The sequence below is a fragment of the Scatophagus argus genome, chromosome 16 (genome assembly GCF_020382885.2).
Source record: "Scatophagus argus isolate fScaArg1 chromosome 16, fScaArg1.pri, whole genome shotgun sequence".
In the NCBI taxonomy this organism is placed as follows: domain Eukaryota; kingdom Metazoa; phylum Chordata; class Actinopteri; family Scatophagidae; genus Scatophagus; species Scatophagus argus.
This window is the reverse complement of record NC_058508.1, coordinates 16,203,541-16,220,430: the sequence shown is the minus strand read 5'-3', so window position 1 is coordinate 16,220,430 and position 16,890 is coordinate 16,203,541. Positions and strand designations below refer to the sequence as shown.

Here is a 16,890-nt window from a genome sequence, read left to right as displayed (position 1 = left end):
GTGTGATTTTTAAAAACAACAGCATTAAATTCTATTAGTATATCTGTTTATCTGTTTATCAGCCAGTTTATCTTTTACTACAAGAATCATGACTCTTGGCCGCCCTCCCCTGGTCACAACAGGGAACTGCAACACTATTTAAAAAGCGATTATAGGCGTAATTTTTATAACAAACAACACGAATACCCCCGAGGATAAACGTAAAACAACCATATCAACACAACAATTACCTTGATGTTACTGTTACTTGTCTTAATCACTCTAATAATGACTTATACATATAGATAATTATACTTTTACACTGTGCCATAAATGTAACGATGCAGTTCTTGAATGTGACTACTGTAGAGTAGTAAACATTAACATTTCTGAACACAATCAGCAACCAATGACTCCCACACTAACTATCGTTTGTAATTGCTGAGGTGTTTGAGGGATGGTGTTGCTTCCCCTCCTGGCCTCCTCCCCGCCGGGCGGTCCCATCACTCACAGCGAACGCCCCGAATTTCTGTAGCTCCAGGAGACAGCCAATCAGGTTAGCTCCCTGTTACGTTAACGCAACTGTGGCAAAACAACAGGCCGTCTCGGTTTGTTTCCTGTTAGCGTTAGCATTCGTAACGTAGCCGCGGATATATTGAACGTCTAAAATGTCAGAGTAACACAAACGTTTGTTTCTGATTGATGTTATCTTTGTTTCGGCGGTAGTATACGCTGAAGGCAGGGCTAATCGGAGCTCTGACGCGCTGTTAGCTGCTGGTCTGCTAAGCTAACATCAGCGATCCAGCAGAGAAAGATGGGGTCCATCCTGAGTCGCCGAATCGCTGGTGTTGAGGATATCGACATCCAGGCTAACTCGGCCTATCGATTTCCACCAAAATCCGGTAAGTGATCGGCAGTGTCTTTTGTCTGAATTCAGATCTCCTCTAAAGATGCACACTTTGAAGCAAGACCAAACACGGACGAACCGATCTATCCAGTCAGGTTCTATTAATTGTGTCATTTCTGTTCATTATCATCTTCTGACATTAACGTGACACGATGATTGGAAACCTTCATTAGCAAAGAGAAATGTGACTGTTGCCGATAGGTAACACAGTATTTATCTTTTGATAGCTACACTGTTGTGTGTTACCATCGCGCTAACGTTAATGCAGACGACTGCGACATGGATGCAAATTGGCATGCTATTAGTTTTAGCAGCTTCGTGGTCATATTGCGTGAAACGTTTTATGTCCAGCACCAAAACGGAATATTCAGACTTTAGCTAAGTGTTTCATACACATTAAACTAATGCTGGAAGAAGTGTAGGAGAGGTGACACTGACATCCACAGACTTGATATTCATGTCAGCAAATGATTTTCAGCTCCCAAAACAAACACACTGAAGGCACATTGTCCTGTTGGTGTGCAGTTTCAAAGGGATTTTGAAGAAGTACTTATACTTTATCAGTGTATGGAGATGTCACTATGATACCAATAAATATGACTCGGTTTGAAACCCATAAAAACCACCAGACATTTTATTGTCAGCTGATCTTCACGGGTTAGCTGCTCATATAATCTCTTGCATCTCAGTATACACCCATGATGGCTGATTTGGTGATAATCAAATGACTGGAACTCTTATTGTTTTTTGGGAGTCGGTCAAAATCTAAGTAAGAGACGTGATGTATTCTGAGATTTGCTGATATACCTCATTTTTGTGTATCGATCCCAATTAGTATGCTGCCTTCATTAACTTTTTTTCCTACTTTAAATGCATGAAAACAGCAGATAAGAGAACTCAAAAGTGTGATGTTAATAAGAAGTGTTGGGGTTTAAGTCTGCTGCACTCCTGCCTCTGAAATGACTGCATTATTAAACACAAGCCCATCATATTCTGCTAAGAACAGCGTTGCTCCAAAGAGTTTTGAAGTGAGAGCATATAAACTGAGTTATCACTTACATTGACACGGATCTTGCTTTCATTATTCAGCCTTTTTTTTTTATTTCTCGTCCTCAGGGAATTATTTTGCGAGCCACTTCTTCATGGGAGGGGAGAAATTTGACACACCACATCCTGAGGGATACCTCTTTGGAGAAAACATGGACCTGAATTTTCTTGGAAATAGGCCGGTGCAGGTGAGAGTGGATCCCAACATCCCAGTTGTTCTAATCATTTGAGAATTCACTGCATTAGATTTTCCACAGGCTTTAAGTGAAGTTCTACGTTATTTGTTAGTAGTAAGTGAAACTGTATCACTAATTTCAGATTCATAATATTTCATTAGTTTCCATATGTGACACCTGCGCCTCATGAGCCTGTTAAAACCCTGAGGAGTTTGGTGAACATCAGAAAGGACTCTTTGCGTTTGGTCAGGTAAAGAGAGCAAGTCACAGTAAAAGTAGAGAACTGTTTTAAGGAAGAGATTTCTGTTGTGCTGACCTGCAGTTTGTCAAACTTTCTGACTGTAGGTATAAAGATGACTCTGACACACTGGTGGAGGATGGTGGAAAACCAAGGGTTCAGTACGGCGTGGAGTTCACCTTTGATGCTGATGCACGGGTGGCCATCACCCTCTATTGCCAAGCATTTGAGGAGTTCTCCAATGGGATGGCAGTGTAAGATGAGCTCAACACTCCTTTTTAATGAGGTCAAGTCAGATGAAGCTGTAGCTATTAGCAACACAAGGAAAAATCCGGAATCTTATCTCGTCTGTTATTCATTTGATTTAAGGATCACGTGTAAATCCATGTATGAAGCCTTTCTGAATGTAACAGTCAGCTGATCAGATTTTATCCACATAAAGCGATAACTGTAACTGACACGGCAACATCGTTTTAGTGGAAAACATTTTGCCATAGACATTTAAACAATTTTATGGGTGGTGAGATTCAAGCCTTTGAGCACAAAGACTAGAATAGATGCAGTGAGTCCTCAGCAGCCACCAGTTACCATGGATACTGCAGTTAAGACTTAGAAGAAGATCATCAAAGTAATAGTTCATACTGATGTTATCATGTTAAAGATGACAGCAGCCATTTGGCTTTCCTTACTGATTAATTTCTAAGGGTGCTTTCACACCTGACCTGTTGAAATGAACTCGATTTGACTGGTTAGTTTGGTTTGTTTGATGTGGTACAAACGACCTGAAAAGGTGGGTCTCGATCTGCTTCCAAGCAGACTCTGTATCGGTTCGTCTGTGGCGTGAGAGCAAACAGACCGTCTGCAGGCTTTTTGTTCTTAGATTTGTGATTTCAGCGCAGTGTCAGAAGTAAAACAACTAATAATTCTGTCTGCTGGTGGTGAAGTCTGTTCAGCAAGCGATCTTATAATCCTGTATAAGCCATGTATTATGCAAATCATTTGGTAACTATGGCAACACATACGTAGATCACATTTTCCTTGATTAAGTGGGCTAATTGTTGTGCTGCTAAGCTAATCTGTGTACTTTGTCAGTTCATTATAAATGCGCAGCAGCAATCCCGCTGTCAATTCTTTGCAAGGTCTTTCATACCAAGGAACATGTACACATTTAAAGGTTTAAAGTGCTGCGTAAACTTCTGTCAGTCACCAAAATTTGACCTCCATTCGTGGGTCCTGATGATGCAGGTCACAATCGCTTAGACTCTCCAATGAACGAGTTAACTGTGAGCATGTTTAACTTCATGTTTACTAATGTTGGTTCATCTGTAAAAAGTCAGTGTGAACAGGAACCAGACCAGAACTAAAATCCACCAATGTGTTGTGTTTTTTCCCGTAGAACAAATGAACCAAACTGAAGGTGTGAAAGCACATCAAGTGAACCATGAATGAATAAACCTTTGCTGTTGCTCAGTTAGAAGAAAATAGATTTCAGGAACCAGGATGTCCAGGATTCCTTCATCTTCCTGCATGTTAACCACTTTTCTCTGTAATATGCTGTGTTCAGGTACAGCCCAAAGAATCCATCACTGGTCTCTGAAACTGTGCATTACAAACGAGGGGTGAGCCAGCAGTTCTCCATGCCATCTTTCAAAATAGACTTCAGCGAATGGAAAGAGGAAGATGTAAGTAACTGCAGCAGTCAGTCGAGTTTGTTACGCAAAATGCTGTCGTTTTAGTTCTGTAAATAACCTCTGCTTACACTTACACAACTTCTGCTTATTACACACTTAGATACACGCCTTCTGTTTGTAATCCTGCCTTAGTGAATAGTAAAACATGTGTCTTTTCCTTTAAAGCTGAACTTTGACCTTGACCGTGGAGTCTTTCCCATGGTAATCCAAGCTGTGGTTGATGAAGGGGACGGTAAGTCACCAGAGTTGCACAACAGTGAAGACAACACATGTTTTCGTACCGAGACTGACTTTACAAACATAAAAGGCATGTTTATTAAATGGTGAAATGTAGTAGTATAAAATAGTAGTTCAGTAGTTATAAGGGATTACATTAATACTGCCAATGTTAGCAGTTCAATGGGTCATCATTAACCTGGAGTGTTTTCTTTTCAAGATTGCCTTGGACATGCTCACGTACTTCTGGCAGCCTTTGAAAGAGTGAGTATACATCTAAATCAAAGTAAATGATTTTAGTCTGTATAAAACAAGTTTTTAATTTGAACTAAAATGCAATTTTTTTGTTGTTGTTTTTTCTTCTTTACCTCCAGCACGTCGATGGCAGTTTCTCCGTCAAGCCTCTGAAGCAGAAGCAAATTGTTGGTTCTTACTTCCGTGTTGTCTTAAAAATTAAAATTCTTTAAGTTGGAAGGGAATTGTATAGTCGATATCCTCGCTTTGCTTTAATCAATGTGCTGTTTTTAATCACCCTAAATCCCAGTCAGTGAATTGTGAAACACAGACTGAATGTGCTACAGCAGGATGTTTTATGCAGCCATCAGTGATCCTCATACTCACCTGTAGCTTATGAAAAATTTGTGCCAAAACTCTTGGGAATGATTGCATACAGACTGTTTGCTAGATTATGTTGACATTAGTTTTTGAAAATATTGTTGCTGTATCTTTCCAGGTGGACCGTGTGAGCTACCTCCTACAGGAGATCTATGGGATTGAGAACAAAAACAACCAAGAAACAAAGGTTTCACACGCAAATATCGCCTCACATGTTAGATCCACATCCTGTAGAAGTTCAGTAATGTTTCATTTCTGTGACTTTTGATTTGATTTCTTTTTCCAGCCATCGGATGATGAGAACAGTGACAACAGCAACGAGTGTGTTGTCTGTCTGTCTGACCTGCGAGATACACTCATCCTGCCCTGCAGACATCTGTGTCTCTGCAACTCATGTGCAGACACCCTGCGTTACCAGGCCAACAACTGTCCAATCTGCAGGCTGCGTAAGAGCTATGACATTATTTTAATAAAATTCTGCTCTTTCACTGATGCTATTTAAGGAGTCGTCAAAGTTTAACATATTGAATTAATTAACATATTGTGTTTAATCTGACCCTGTGTTCCTCTCACCAGCCTTCAGAGCCTTGCTACAGATCAGAGCTGTGAGGAAAAAGCCTGGCGCTCTTTCCCCCGTATCTTTCAGCCCTGTTCTGGCTCAGACTATGGACCATGACGAGCACTCTGTAAGTCTCATGCTGTGTATGATCATTTAAAGTCTGCTAAAACGGTCAAAGATGTGCAGCAAAAGCAAGATGACAGCCACATAAGCACATTTTAGCTGTATAACACCGCTTACTTTAACATGTTTCAAACTGATACATCAAAGTAAGAATGTGATCCTGATTTATACAAGTTTTTATTGACCAGCACGCTGCATTGACCTCTGAAAGCTTACCTGTTGTTTCAGAAAAGATGGGGAAAAAAGTAATATAGATTTGCCAGGTTTTTTTTTCTGTGTCTTGTGTTGCTATTGCAGCTTTGTAAGGCTTGTTATCCAGCAACTAACTAATATGTCAACACAGACTGATGGTTACTGTGCATTGTCATCACCAGTCCTTGTCTGCATCTCTTTGCAGAGCACAGACTCTGTTCCTCCTGGCTTTGAGCCCATCTCACTGTTGGAGGCTCTGAACGGTCTGCGGTCAGTGTCTCCCGCCATCCCATCTGCCCCCCTCTATGACGAAATCAACTTCTCCGGCAGTCTGGGAGGCGACAGCAGACAGCTGAGCTCCCCAGAACATTTAAATGATGGGAGTCTGCAGAAAGGCAAAGTCAGCAAGTCACCTGACAGGTAATCTGAAAGTGAATATGCTCATGTGTACATGAACACAATCACATGACTGTAAGTAATTGGGTTAGCACAATAAATTGGATGATATGCATAACGTTGGTCAAAAACGTCACTTTACATTAGACTCACTCAGTTACCAGATTTACACCTCAACAGCAACGTGATGTTCATTTACTGTATTTCCTCTTAGTAAAGCTGTGGCCTAAAGTAGATTTTTTTTTTTTTCATTTTTAATGCTACAGTATCTAAGGGCTATGATCATTTCTTTAGAAGGTGGTGTAATGACTTGTGTCTCTGTGTCTGTTTATTCATTGTTTGCCTTGTCCCCCATTCCAGCACCCTTAGGTCTCCATCCTCTCCCATCCAGGAGGAAGATGAGGAGAAGCTGTCCGAGATGTCCGATGCTCAGCCCCACACGATGCTGTCCAGCAGCCCCGCCCCCACAGATGTAAACCGTGTTTTGTCACGTGACATTTAAACTTTAACTCTGTAGCAAACAAAGTTTCCAACAAGATCTTTTTTCCCTTCTTTCAGGCCACAGCGACTGAGGACGTGGCAGAATCCCTGTCTCCAGACGATGGTGAGTCTTCTCATCTGTTCAGCTAAACAGTTAATTAAGCGGCGCTGGTAAAGATTTGTTGTCTTTGAGAGTTAGATGTATTGACGCTTATTCTCCCGGGTGATGCAGAGGACAGGATGCATTCTGGTGGAGACATCCTACAGGACTGCAGCAGTGAGCACAGCAGCTTGACCAAAACAGAGAGTGACCCCCCGGGCGACTTGTCTTTGCCAGGTGAGAAATCCTCTGCAAGGAACAAAGAAGAAATATCAGACTGTCAAGCCCCCTCAAACAGGAAAGAAATGAATGAAAAGAAAAAAACTGTGCGTTTATAATGTTTTTATGTATAAAACCATACACAGTATAGATCTGTACTTTCTAACGGTGGCTTAGAGCAAATCAGGCAATCGCGCACTGACTGCAGCTTCTTAAATTATTAGCATTATCAACGCCAAATCTTCTGGTTCTTCCTCATTTTTGACTTGTTATCGAGTTGATAAATCTTTTCTGGTTCTCCAACGTTTCTTCTCTTAAATCCAAGACTCAAGAGCTGCGATTTCCTGTGCTTTGCGTCTAACCAGTGTGCTTTTGTGCTTCTTTGTCATTTCCTAACACTCCTCTTCTGTTCCCTGCCATCCTGTCCCTTCGTACCGCCTCACTTTGACCAGCTCTAGGCCCTGATGCCTGCTCTATTGGTATGGAGGAATAACCGTGGTATGTAGGCTTTCCTGTCTGCTCTGCCTCTCTGTGTATGAGCTCTACTGCTCTCTCTCCATAAATAGTTCCACTTCACCCATCAAGGCTAGAAGAAAAGAAAAGCTGGTACTATCAAGTGAATTTCCTGTGATAAGTGTTTTAAATACAGTCAAAGACTATCTTATTAAGAATGAGCACAATGTTTTGAAGTCTGACTGGAAAGTTCACTTGGAGCCACGTTGCTCATCTTGTTGCTTCCTCCTCCTCAGGATCATCGGAGTCAACAGAAAGCCTGAAAAGTCAGAGCACAAACTGCTCCAGCCAGCCTCTCCTGTGTCCCTCAAGCAGCGTTCATATGGAGGATGAGCACCTCAGCCCCTGACTCTGGTCCAGCCTCTTCCCTCTCATCCATCAGAACACACCAGTGCTTTGAAAGGTCATTCAGTTCCTCTATTCCTTTTACCCTCCAACCCTGAAAGGAAGTCCACCAGGACAAGGGAAGGCTTTATCCCATCAATGTCTCTGACGTAAGAAAAGAGATTTGACCGAAGATGCTCTTGATACCTTTCCCTACTGACTGATGGGTTTTTTTGTTTTGTTTTATTTAGTTAGTTTTTTTTTTTTTTTAAAAAAAAGAAATTGTTTCCCCAGCTCTGAAAACATTTCATTAACTGTCAGATGGTGTCCAGTTGTGTGTCTTGGCCAGAGTAATGTGGATTCCAGATATATTTCACTACCTGTCATGGTGGTGCTTTTAAGCACACTTACTTTACATTAACTTTATATCAACTGATTGACACTAAATTCAGAAGAATTTCTATACAGTTTGTGTTTAGATATTGTATTCATCAGTGAAATACATTAATGACTTGAGAACTCATTTTTCCAGTCAGGTTAGTTTGAGATTTGATGAAAACATAGTAGCTAATGTATCTGTGTGTCCATTTGAAGTGATTTTGCACTCTGACAAAATAGTTTATAATCCATTCCTCACATTAAGAGTTTGTGATCAGATTAGTTTAAGTTGTATGCAGTCTTAAACATCTACATGTCACTTTTTTGTTATTCCAAAATATGTGATATCTATGTATCATATCTGTACTAGAGTCTGTACTAGAATTGTATACTTGCATATTACATAGAAAAAAAATTCCACTAGTGAAGAAATGAAGATAGATTCAGTGAACGTGCACATTATTTAAAACTTGGATAATCAATAAGAGCTACAGATTCACATCCTAACAGCTGAACTCAAAGATAGCTTAAGTCTGCAACAAGCATAGATGCTCAAGCTACATGTATGCCGACGCAGTATGACACATTAAGTGTGCTTGTCGTAGATGTGGCACATCTCTGTACAGTCTTTTTGTGGCGATAACAATGTCTGCTTATGTGATGTGGCTGCAAAAAAACAGGGTCAGGTGTTTGTGTGGCCGTAGCGCCTTTACTTACCTTGGTCCTGTATGTGTAGCGCCATGCATATAGATCTATGTGCCTTGAATTGATATGGCTGCCTGCTTTGTTGCATTGGACATGAGTGTTCTTATAAATGCTACAATATACACCTTCTCAGCCCGTAGACAGCATTTTTCATGCTGATGTACAGAGCCTTTTATTTCTATTGCAAACTTAAAGCTACTGGAAAAATGTATCCTGTTATTGCAATATTAAATTGAACTGTTTATTTACTATGTTATGACCATGTGTCAGTTATGCATTTAAACTTAGTATTTAGGTTCAAGTGGATTCTCGTAATGTTCATTTGATCAGAAGGAACTCTTCCAATGCAATAAATGCAAACGTTGCATTTTAATAATCGGGCTAGAGTTTGCATGTGAATTTGTAGAGGCTTAAACCTCTCAATGCTTTTAAGTAACATGGTCATTTTGTCATTCCCTCTTCTTCCTCCTCCTCCTCTTCCTCTGTGCCATTTCAACTTGACACTGTGCCTTCCTGTTCCGGTTCTGACCACTATTGACCTGGTATCCAGGATAACCCCACAGTAGGTGGTTTGTGGCTCTCTGTAAAATCAGTACCCATCTTTCCTCGTGTGTATAGAAGCATGTGTATAACAATAAAGAACAAAGATTCAGTAATTAAGCTACCAGTTGTTTTCTTCACTGCAATGCAATGACATTTGATGAAATTGTTTCATTTTGCATTAATTATACATAATCTGTATAATGAAAAGAGGGTAAGATTATCTATCTAAGATTATTAGATACCCATTGGGAAAGGGAAGTGTAGTGCAGGCTAAATTTAGCTGAATTCGCCTTTGAGGTAAATACTCTGTTATTGATGTAGAAAGATTTGTAAATCTGGTAAGCCTTGACTTTGACAAACAGAAGAATAAAAACTCTTTCTGGCAAGCTGTCTTTGCACAATCCCCTCCATTATCGGGGGATCATCCTGTTACCTGCAGACGTTCAGAGTCTGTTAACCTAAGGGTGTGAGGGACACTGAGGTCACCTGAGGTGAACTAATCACGTCAGTGCACAAACTCGACATTTCTGAAATTTTTTCCATAGTTATTAAATGTATTATGTGCATGTCCCAACAAGTAGGTACTGGAGGTTAGTGTTCTGTAATAATGGGATTTCCCTCTTTGACACACAATACTATCATCTTATATTTAAAACTTATTTGAATTTGAAATTCAAAGCGAGAATATTCTTATTAATTTGTTGCAAGCCTGCCTCACTGTGTGTCTGAATCTGGTTTGAATATAGTAGAGATAAAGTCATAGAAGTCCACTTAGTCCTCTGCTGTCAAAGCATGCAACAAAAAATGTCCTGTCTGGCTTTGATTGCACTGCAAGTTTATAATGTACTATGGCCTGCTGTAAAACCACAAACTCAGTTAATTTTCCACCCAAAAGGCCTTATGGACATGAGAGTTTCTGATTAACCCTCGATTAGGATTTCTTTTTGGTCCTCTCTGTCAAATACTGTGAGAAAGATATCATAACATGCCTTTTGTGAAAGTATGGTAATATTGCTTTAGTCAACTTGTATTGAAAATAAATGAGATTTGATGTCCCTCATAAAACTTTAAATTGGTTCACTTGTGGGCACGGCGGCTAGTAAATAAAGTACCTCTGTCACCAGAAGGTTGAAGGATAACACAGTCCAACCTGCAATCAACAAATTAATTAGCTGACTCAGAGCCAAGTGGATCAATACCGGCACACACATACACACACTAAGCTTATTTACAATCTTTGTCTCAGGACAGGCATTTTAAGCTAATCAGAAGCCCCGATCCTAATAAAATTTAACATAGTTACTTAATATTAAAGCTAGCTGGTAGCAACTAAAACCTGGAACATTTCGATAGCAGTTACTGTTTAACTGCCACTGTTACATCTGTTCAAGCAAAATTTGCCAGACATAGTTTAAATAGTTTACTGGATTTAAAAGTGCAAAAATGGAGTATTATCTTTATGTGGTGTTTTTATCACAGATGTTTTGTGATTGCTGATTTGTGATCAGTTTTTCTACAGTCAGCTTCCTGCTAACCAAATTAGCCACATTAGCTAGATAGCTGTTTGGCACAACTAGGTTGCGTTTAGTTAGTATTCCAACTAAATAACTGTGGAAATCTTACTGGGATAACTTAGATAAGAGTTTAACATTCTTATCTTATTTTACTTTCATTTTGATCTTTCACTTTATGACACATTTCTACTGGCATGAAGCTCAGTGTAGCTAATTTGACAGTTTGCATTAAATTATTTTGTGAGTCCAGTTTCGAAGCTTTAAAGTTAACTGTTTTTACAAAATGTTCGGGCTAACTTTTGTTTAGTAGGTTTCTGTTTTGTGATCAGTGTCATTGAATTTGTTTCCAATATTTTTGTCACTGTTACCACTGCCTACTTTTATTGTCTGTGTTTAGCTCCCTGCATAGCTGTGCACTTCAACACAAATCAAGGGCAAAATATTATAGTAATGTACATATAAAACACAAGATTATAGCCTGCTATCACCAAAAGACTTTGCACACAGCAGTAGACAACAACAAATCTAGGTTTATGTTCATGTTTTATGATCTTGATCCTATTAAAAAAAATTTTTTTGTAAATATTGTTTAAAAAAGCCTGTTTATCCAATAATGATCCCTGTATGGTTACAGTACATAGTGTTTTATTTAGAGATAGATTACACCTGTAAGTATTAAAAAAAGTTTATCTGATGTACGATTATATGTGATCTGCTGTACAGCATTATAGTACGCACATGCTTTATTTTGAAATTGTGTAAGGTATTTCAGCTTTGAAACATAGTGACATTCCCTTGCGGTGTTGGTTAACTGCTGCTGTCTCTCTGGACAAACAGGTGTAAGCCAGCGTAAAGTTTAACGGAGACTCAGTTACATTGTGGCCTCAAGCTTGCCTGTAAAAACATAATACACTGTGAAAATGTGTGTGCAAGTGTATGTGAACACACATACACACACGCTCTGCAAATGAGATTAGGGTCTATGACACTGTCAGCTAAAGACGGTCACTGGGTGAAGTAAAAACTATGAGTTTAATTAGGTTTCAAGTGTGGCATTCACAGACTCAAGGGCCAAACCCCTGTCTCCTTTCCTAAACGCTTTCTGAATTTATTAGGTTGTCTGAAAATCTGAAACAAGTGTCTGGCATTCTCAAAACTCGACCTTGTCATTCCGTAGGCCATAACAGGATGTTTTAAGAGGTCATGAGGAATTATTTCAGATTGCTCCCCTCCCCTCACAGGCCACAAAGACTGCCAGAACTGCAAGTCAGAAAAGGTCATCTCTGGACAACAGTGTATGTGCTGGTCGCTAACATCTGACGATCTCACGAGCAGAGATGTTAGCGTATTTGTGATTGGCCAGCTGTCCCCATGACGTCGGAGTGGAGGAAACAGTAATCCTTGAAATAATTCTATTTTGGTTTGATCTCTTGAGGCTACATTGAACAATATTAGGGCTAAGCCTGAAGCCAGGTGAGTGAGGTGGGAACCTGTTTTCGTGCAGAGAAACAAGCTACGACCACCTCAAAAGCAGGCTTGTTTACTTTGATAATTTTCAGGCGACAGAGAAAGAAAAACTTTTGGACAAGTTAAATCAACCAAAAATACTGATTCAAACTATTATTTGCACAATCACCATTAAAAAGACTGGACCATATTTTCCATTAGATTAGAATTTATAGAGAGAATACAGACTATAGAGCTTTGGGATTATCTTTCCATAACAAACACTAATTTATATGTCAACTTACAGGATTCATCTGTGTGTTGACAGTCAAACAAGTCGGTGTAAACAGGTTTAACTCAGGGCAGTCAAAGCAAATGCTCTCTCATTTAATTACTCTGCGCTAAACCTCTTTGAGGCATGAAATCATCCCAACAGTAATCCACACAAATCTCCCCCCTCTCACTCAGTGAAGTTAAATTAGCCCACATCAGCCTGTCACAGCATCCAGTCACACCAAGTCTCGCTCATCCCCACCCTGAAACACTTGTACATGTGTGCAATACACATGTGCGAAGTGAAAACTAACACATTTTGAGAACGGCTTTTTCCTATTGAGAAAAGATAATTAATGCCCGAATTATTCTGATCCAGTGTGGCATAAAATCTCATCATCACATAAAGATACCCATCACATACTGACTAAGCTAAAGATTTTCCTAATTAAGGTGTGAGAAATATAGAATGATTGCTATCAAGTTGAGGTTAATTCAAATCAGTTTCTAATTATTATAATACCCCCCAAAGAAAAGCTGCAACTACAGAATTGGCTGTCTGTGAACTGAAACGTTTAAAAAGAATAGAAATCACAAAATAAAAAAAAAAACCCAGGCGTGAGATGTCTGTCAGTTTAGAGCAGGGGATTTAGAGACTTTGGAGACACGTGCACAGACAGCTATTCTACTTTGAGGTGACCACTTTGCAATATGAGATCAGAGAGGAAGAGGAGGTGGAGGAGGAGACAGCACGAGGGACAAGAAGGTCAGCATCTTGCCTACTGAGGCGACTTACCTTACATTCAGAGCTTTAGGACAACCAGAGAAGACGGAAGGTTTGGTGGCAGGGTTTGACTGACTGCAATACTGATAGCATCACCAGAACGTTGTACTGCAGGAGGCTGGAAAAGAAGAACATAGACCAGCGTTTAAACAAATATTCAGATCCTTTTGTATTATTAAGACATCATGACACAGCAGGTCAGTGGTTCACCCTTTCTCAAGCCATTCTTTCTGAAGACCCCCGTCAGCCCCCTGCGACAGAGACGACATACACTTCCTGCCAGCGAGTTCAGGAATCTCACGCCACAGGACGCCATCAGTGTGTTTGAGATTGAGAGAGAAGGTAAGTCATGTTTCTGTTTGCCATCTAACTAACCTGATATGTGATTTAACACTTCTGTCAAAAGTGTACGAGGGCAATACGCTGTACTTTTCATATCAATAAACGCATACATGTCTTAAATATTTGTTTAGCATCATCTCAGCGCCAGTTTTAACTTGGAAAAAATATGTCTGTCATCCTGTAGTCTGCTGATCTGATGACCCACTGTATGATTTGGTTCTTCTCACCCCCCCCTCCAGCATTTGTCTCTGTGTCTGGAGAGTGTCCACTTACCCTGGATGAGGTGCTTAACTTCCTGGGTCAGTGTCCTGAGCTGTCACTGGGCTGGTTTGAGGAGGGACAGCTGGTAGCTTTTATCATCGGCTCTGGCTGGGACAAGGAGAGGCTTTCACAGGTGTGACAAACAAACAGCGTAGAAACTGTGTAATCAGGGCAATATGATTGCTTTTCCATGTCAATCACTAATTCAAACCTCCCCTGATGCATGTGAATTTTGGCTCATAGTTTGTTTGTATTTTGACATAGCTCATGTTTCTGTGTAATCCTCCTTTATCCAGGAGGCAATGACTCAGCATGTCCCAGACACCCCCACTGTGCACATCCACGTGCTTTCAGTGCATCGCCACTGTCGCCAGCAAGGCAAGGGCTCAATCCTCCTGTGGCGCTATTTGCAGTACCTGCGCTGTATGCCGGGCCTCCGCCGAGCTCTGCTGATCTGCGAGGACTTCCTTGTGCCCTTCTACCTCAAGGCAGGCTTCAAGAAGAGGGGGCCGTCAGCCATCTCCATATCCAACATGCACTTCCAGGAGATGGAGTACATGCTCGGTGGGCAGGCGTACGCACGGCGGAACAGCGGCTGCTAGATCGTCAGCCCCCGCCTAACCCTCCTTCCACTTAATCACCTCCAACAAGGACTCAGGGCAGGAAAGATTAAAATGCAGCCGACAAATGGACAGATAGAGGTGCCCAGCCAGTATGCACTGGTGGACTGGTTTCAGTGTCGGTAACAAGGTCTTACTGGACCTCCTACTGTCAACATCTCACGGTATCTCACTGAACGAGGAGCCAGGACTGTGAGAGGACGTCAGATTATATTCCTTATGTTGTTTTATTTCCCCCCCGTTTATTTTTTGGTTGGTATTTATTTGTCAAGTCATTCACAAATTGCTGTTTGTAATGTAATCAGTGCAATTAATTGATAATTTACAGCATTTCAACTGGAACTGTTCTATTTTGGTAAACCATATCAACCCAAAGGTGTGACGAATTCATTACTGTAAAAGTGAGTTACCTTAAGATGTACATACTGATTGTGCTGATAGTCAAAAATGCTTCGAATGAAAATCTGTAGCAGAAATTTGCTGTTTCTTTGCTGTGCAATTTGAATAAACTATAACAAAATCTTCGACAGGCGCGGTCTGGTAATTGAGACAAAAGTCACAGACCATTTTAGTTTGTAGATTTTTTTTTTTTTTACTGTTGTTTTCAGTTACATGTGAGTAGACAGGTAGCTAAAACACTACCGTGTTCAAAACAATCATCACTTCTCGAGAAGCAATAAACAAATAAAGGAAAACATTCGAGTGCTCAGCATAATGTAACAAAAATATGGCAGTAGTTGGTACATTTATCAACAAGGCACCAAAGGTATCATGAGTTTTGTCCCTGCTTCTGTATGAGGTTGCCTGAATAATAACAACAATAAAACCTTTGTCTGGAGTGCTAATGTAAAAAAAAAAAAATCCCTCTCTCTTTTCCAGCACTTGACTTCTCGAAATCCGGCCTCACAAGTAAAGGGCAGCTGGGAGCTTTGATGAGGTTCAGAAGTGCCATACTTTTGTTTCACTGGACAGTGAAGAAGTGACAATGACTGTCGGTGAAGGGAGGTGATTAAAGGAAGTCCTTAAGATGAGTGCCACGGGTATTCATACAGACAGAGTAAAAAAAACACAAGTACATTGTCACTGTTCACAGAGGAGGGGACAGTCCCGCCCCAAGTCACAAAGGGGCAGAGTGGAGACACAGACTGGCTGATATCACCTGTTAGTCCACGTCTCTTGATCTCTTGAACCTGACACCCTCCTGTCGTCCCCCACACTTGTCCACATTTCAGTGAAGGTGAGCGTTGAGGTCGTACTTCTCGCAGAATTTGTCCGTGAAAGGGATGCAGGTGAGCAGCTCGCACCATTCACACTTGATTGGGTAGACGTAGAAGAGCACCACAAGGCCTGAAAAGAGCCCGACAAACACCAGCAGGAAGACGATGATCTGACAGCGTTTGCGGTACAGGTCCATGCGGCCGAAGCTGATGTAGGGCAAGAAGGCAAAGGACAGGAAGAAGCCGGATATGAAGCCGCAAATGTGGGCAAAGTTGTCGATCCAGGGCAACAGCCCGAAGGCAAAGAGGAAGAGCACCACACACAGCAGTTTGGTGAAGGCCCTCCAGGGCTGGGCGAGGATCTGCCAGCTCTGAAACAACTCCACAAACAGACAGGCCAGGATCCCAAACTGAGAGCCGGCTGGCCCCACCTGAAGCAAGGACAGCAGAGAGAGGACCGTAAGCCGCCACACGCACGTTCACAAACATCTCGAACACAATTTTAAAGCTATTTACGTTATATGGTGTTCCAGATCATCTCCCAAAGAGAAATCTTGGACTCATAAATATGCTGTGATATTTTGTGAGTGTCTGACAGGCGATCACCTCCGCTCTGTAAGGCAGGAAGATGGCTGAAGCCAAGTTGCCCGTGATGCCACTGAGGATGTAAATGATTGAGATGCGCAGCCAGCCCGCCAGCTTCTCCAGGTCCCTCAGGATGGTCATCTGGAAAGCCACCGACACCAGGCAGTGAAGGATCCTGGGAGGACAGAAATGGACAAAGTGCTCATGTGTATGCAATGTGCTGTACCCGTGTGTGTGTGTGTGTGTGTGTGTGTGTGTGTGTGTGTGTGAAAAGCTGCACGTGTTGGGAAGATAATTCCTATGTGTAGAAGGGGCTAACCCCTCAACATGTTCCTATCTCACTGAAGCGTAATGAGTTCGTGTAGTGAGGGCACTTTGCTTAATTACTTCAGAGAAAGACAGCAGACAGCATAAAGATGAAGCACTGCTCCTCTTCACAGTGAGGTC

General features: G+C 41.2%; 3 protein-coding genes across 8 annotated transcripts in view; 2 read left to right on the top strand and 1 right to left on the bottom strand.

Annotated features, from left to right (window-relative positions):
• Positions 1 to 211: 211 nt before the first annotated feature.
• On the top strand, positions 212 to 8,039 carry mgrn1b (mahogunin, ring finger 1b). 3 transcript variants are annotated; one of them, XM_046416036.1, is made up of 17 exons: positions 212 to 535; positions 706 to 881; positions 2,003 to 2,121; positions 2,271 to 2,359; positions 2,455 to 2,601; positions 3,912 to 4,029; positions 4,204 to 4,270; positions 4,475 to 4,518; positions 4,629 to 4,676; positions 4,988 to 5,056; positions 5,156 to 5,315; positions 5,446 to 5,555; positions 5,949 to 6,163; positions 6,500 to 6,611; positions 6,698 to 6,743; positions 6,852 to 6,956; positions 7,688 to 8,039. In XM_046416036.1, the coding sequence occupies exons 2-17, from the start codon at positions 794 to 796 to the stop codon at positions 7,798 to 7,800; spliced, it is 1,650 nt and encodes a 549-aa protein (XP_046271992.1). In that variant the 5' UTR covers positions 212 to 535; positions 706 to 793; the 3' UTR covers positions 7,801 to 8,039. The 3 variants fall into 3 exon arrangements, with proteins under 3 accessions (XP_046271992.1, XP_046271993.1, XP_046271991.1); XM_046416037.1 differs by lacking the exon at positions 212 to 535 and adding an exon at positions 7,391 to 7,436 and having other exon boundaries at positions 546 to 881; positions 7,688 to 7,780; XM_046416035.1 differs by lacking the exon at positions 212 to 535 and having other exon boundaries at positions 546 to 881.
• Positions 8,040 to 13,530: 5,491 nt separating this feature from the next.
• On the top strand, positions 13,531 to 14,726 carry aanat2 (arylalkylamine N-acetyltransferase 2). The gene is made up of 3 exons (XM_046416047.1): positions 13,531 to 13,760; positions 14,000 to 14,154; positions 14,318 to 14,726. The coding sequence occupies exons 1-3, from the start codon at positions 13,604 to 13,606 to the stop codon at positions 14,621 to 14,623; spliced, it is 618 nt and encodes a 205-aa protein (XP_046272003.1). The 5' UTR covers positions 13,531 to 13,603; the 3' UTR covers positions 14,624 to 14,726.
• A 122-nt stretch (positions 14,727 to 14,848) lies between these two features.
• The window catches only part of rhbdf1a (rhomboid 5 homolog 1a (Drosophila)), a 32,956-nt gene continuing 30,914 nt past the window's right edge, over positions 14,849 to 16,890 (bottom strand). For all 4 annotated transcript variants that reach the window (XM_046416026.1, XM_046416028.1, XM_046416025.1 and 1 more), the window contains 2 exons: positions 16,465 to 16,618; positions 14,849 to 16,289 (listed from right to left, as the gene is read on the bottom strand). In XM_046416026.1, coding sequence (XP_046271982.1) covers positions 15,870 to 16,289; positions 16,465 to 16,618 — 574 coding nt within the window. In that variant the 3' untranslated portion in view covers positions 14,849 to 15,869. The remainder of the gene's footprint in view (positions 16,290 to 16,464; positions 16,619 to 16,890) is intronic.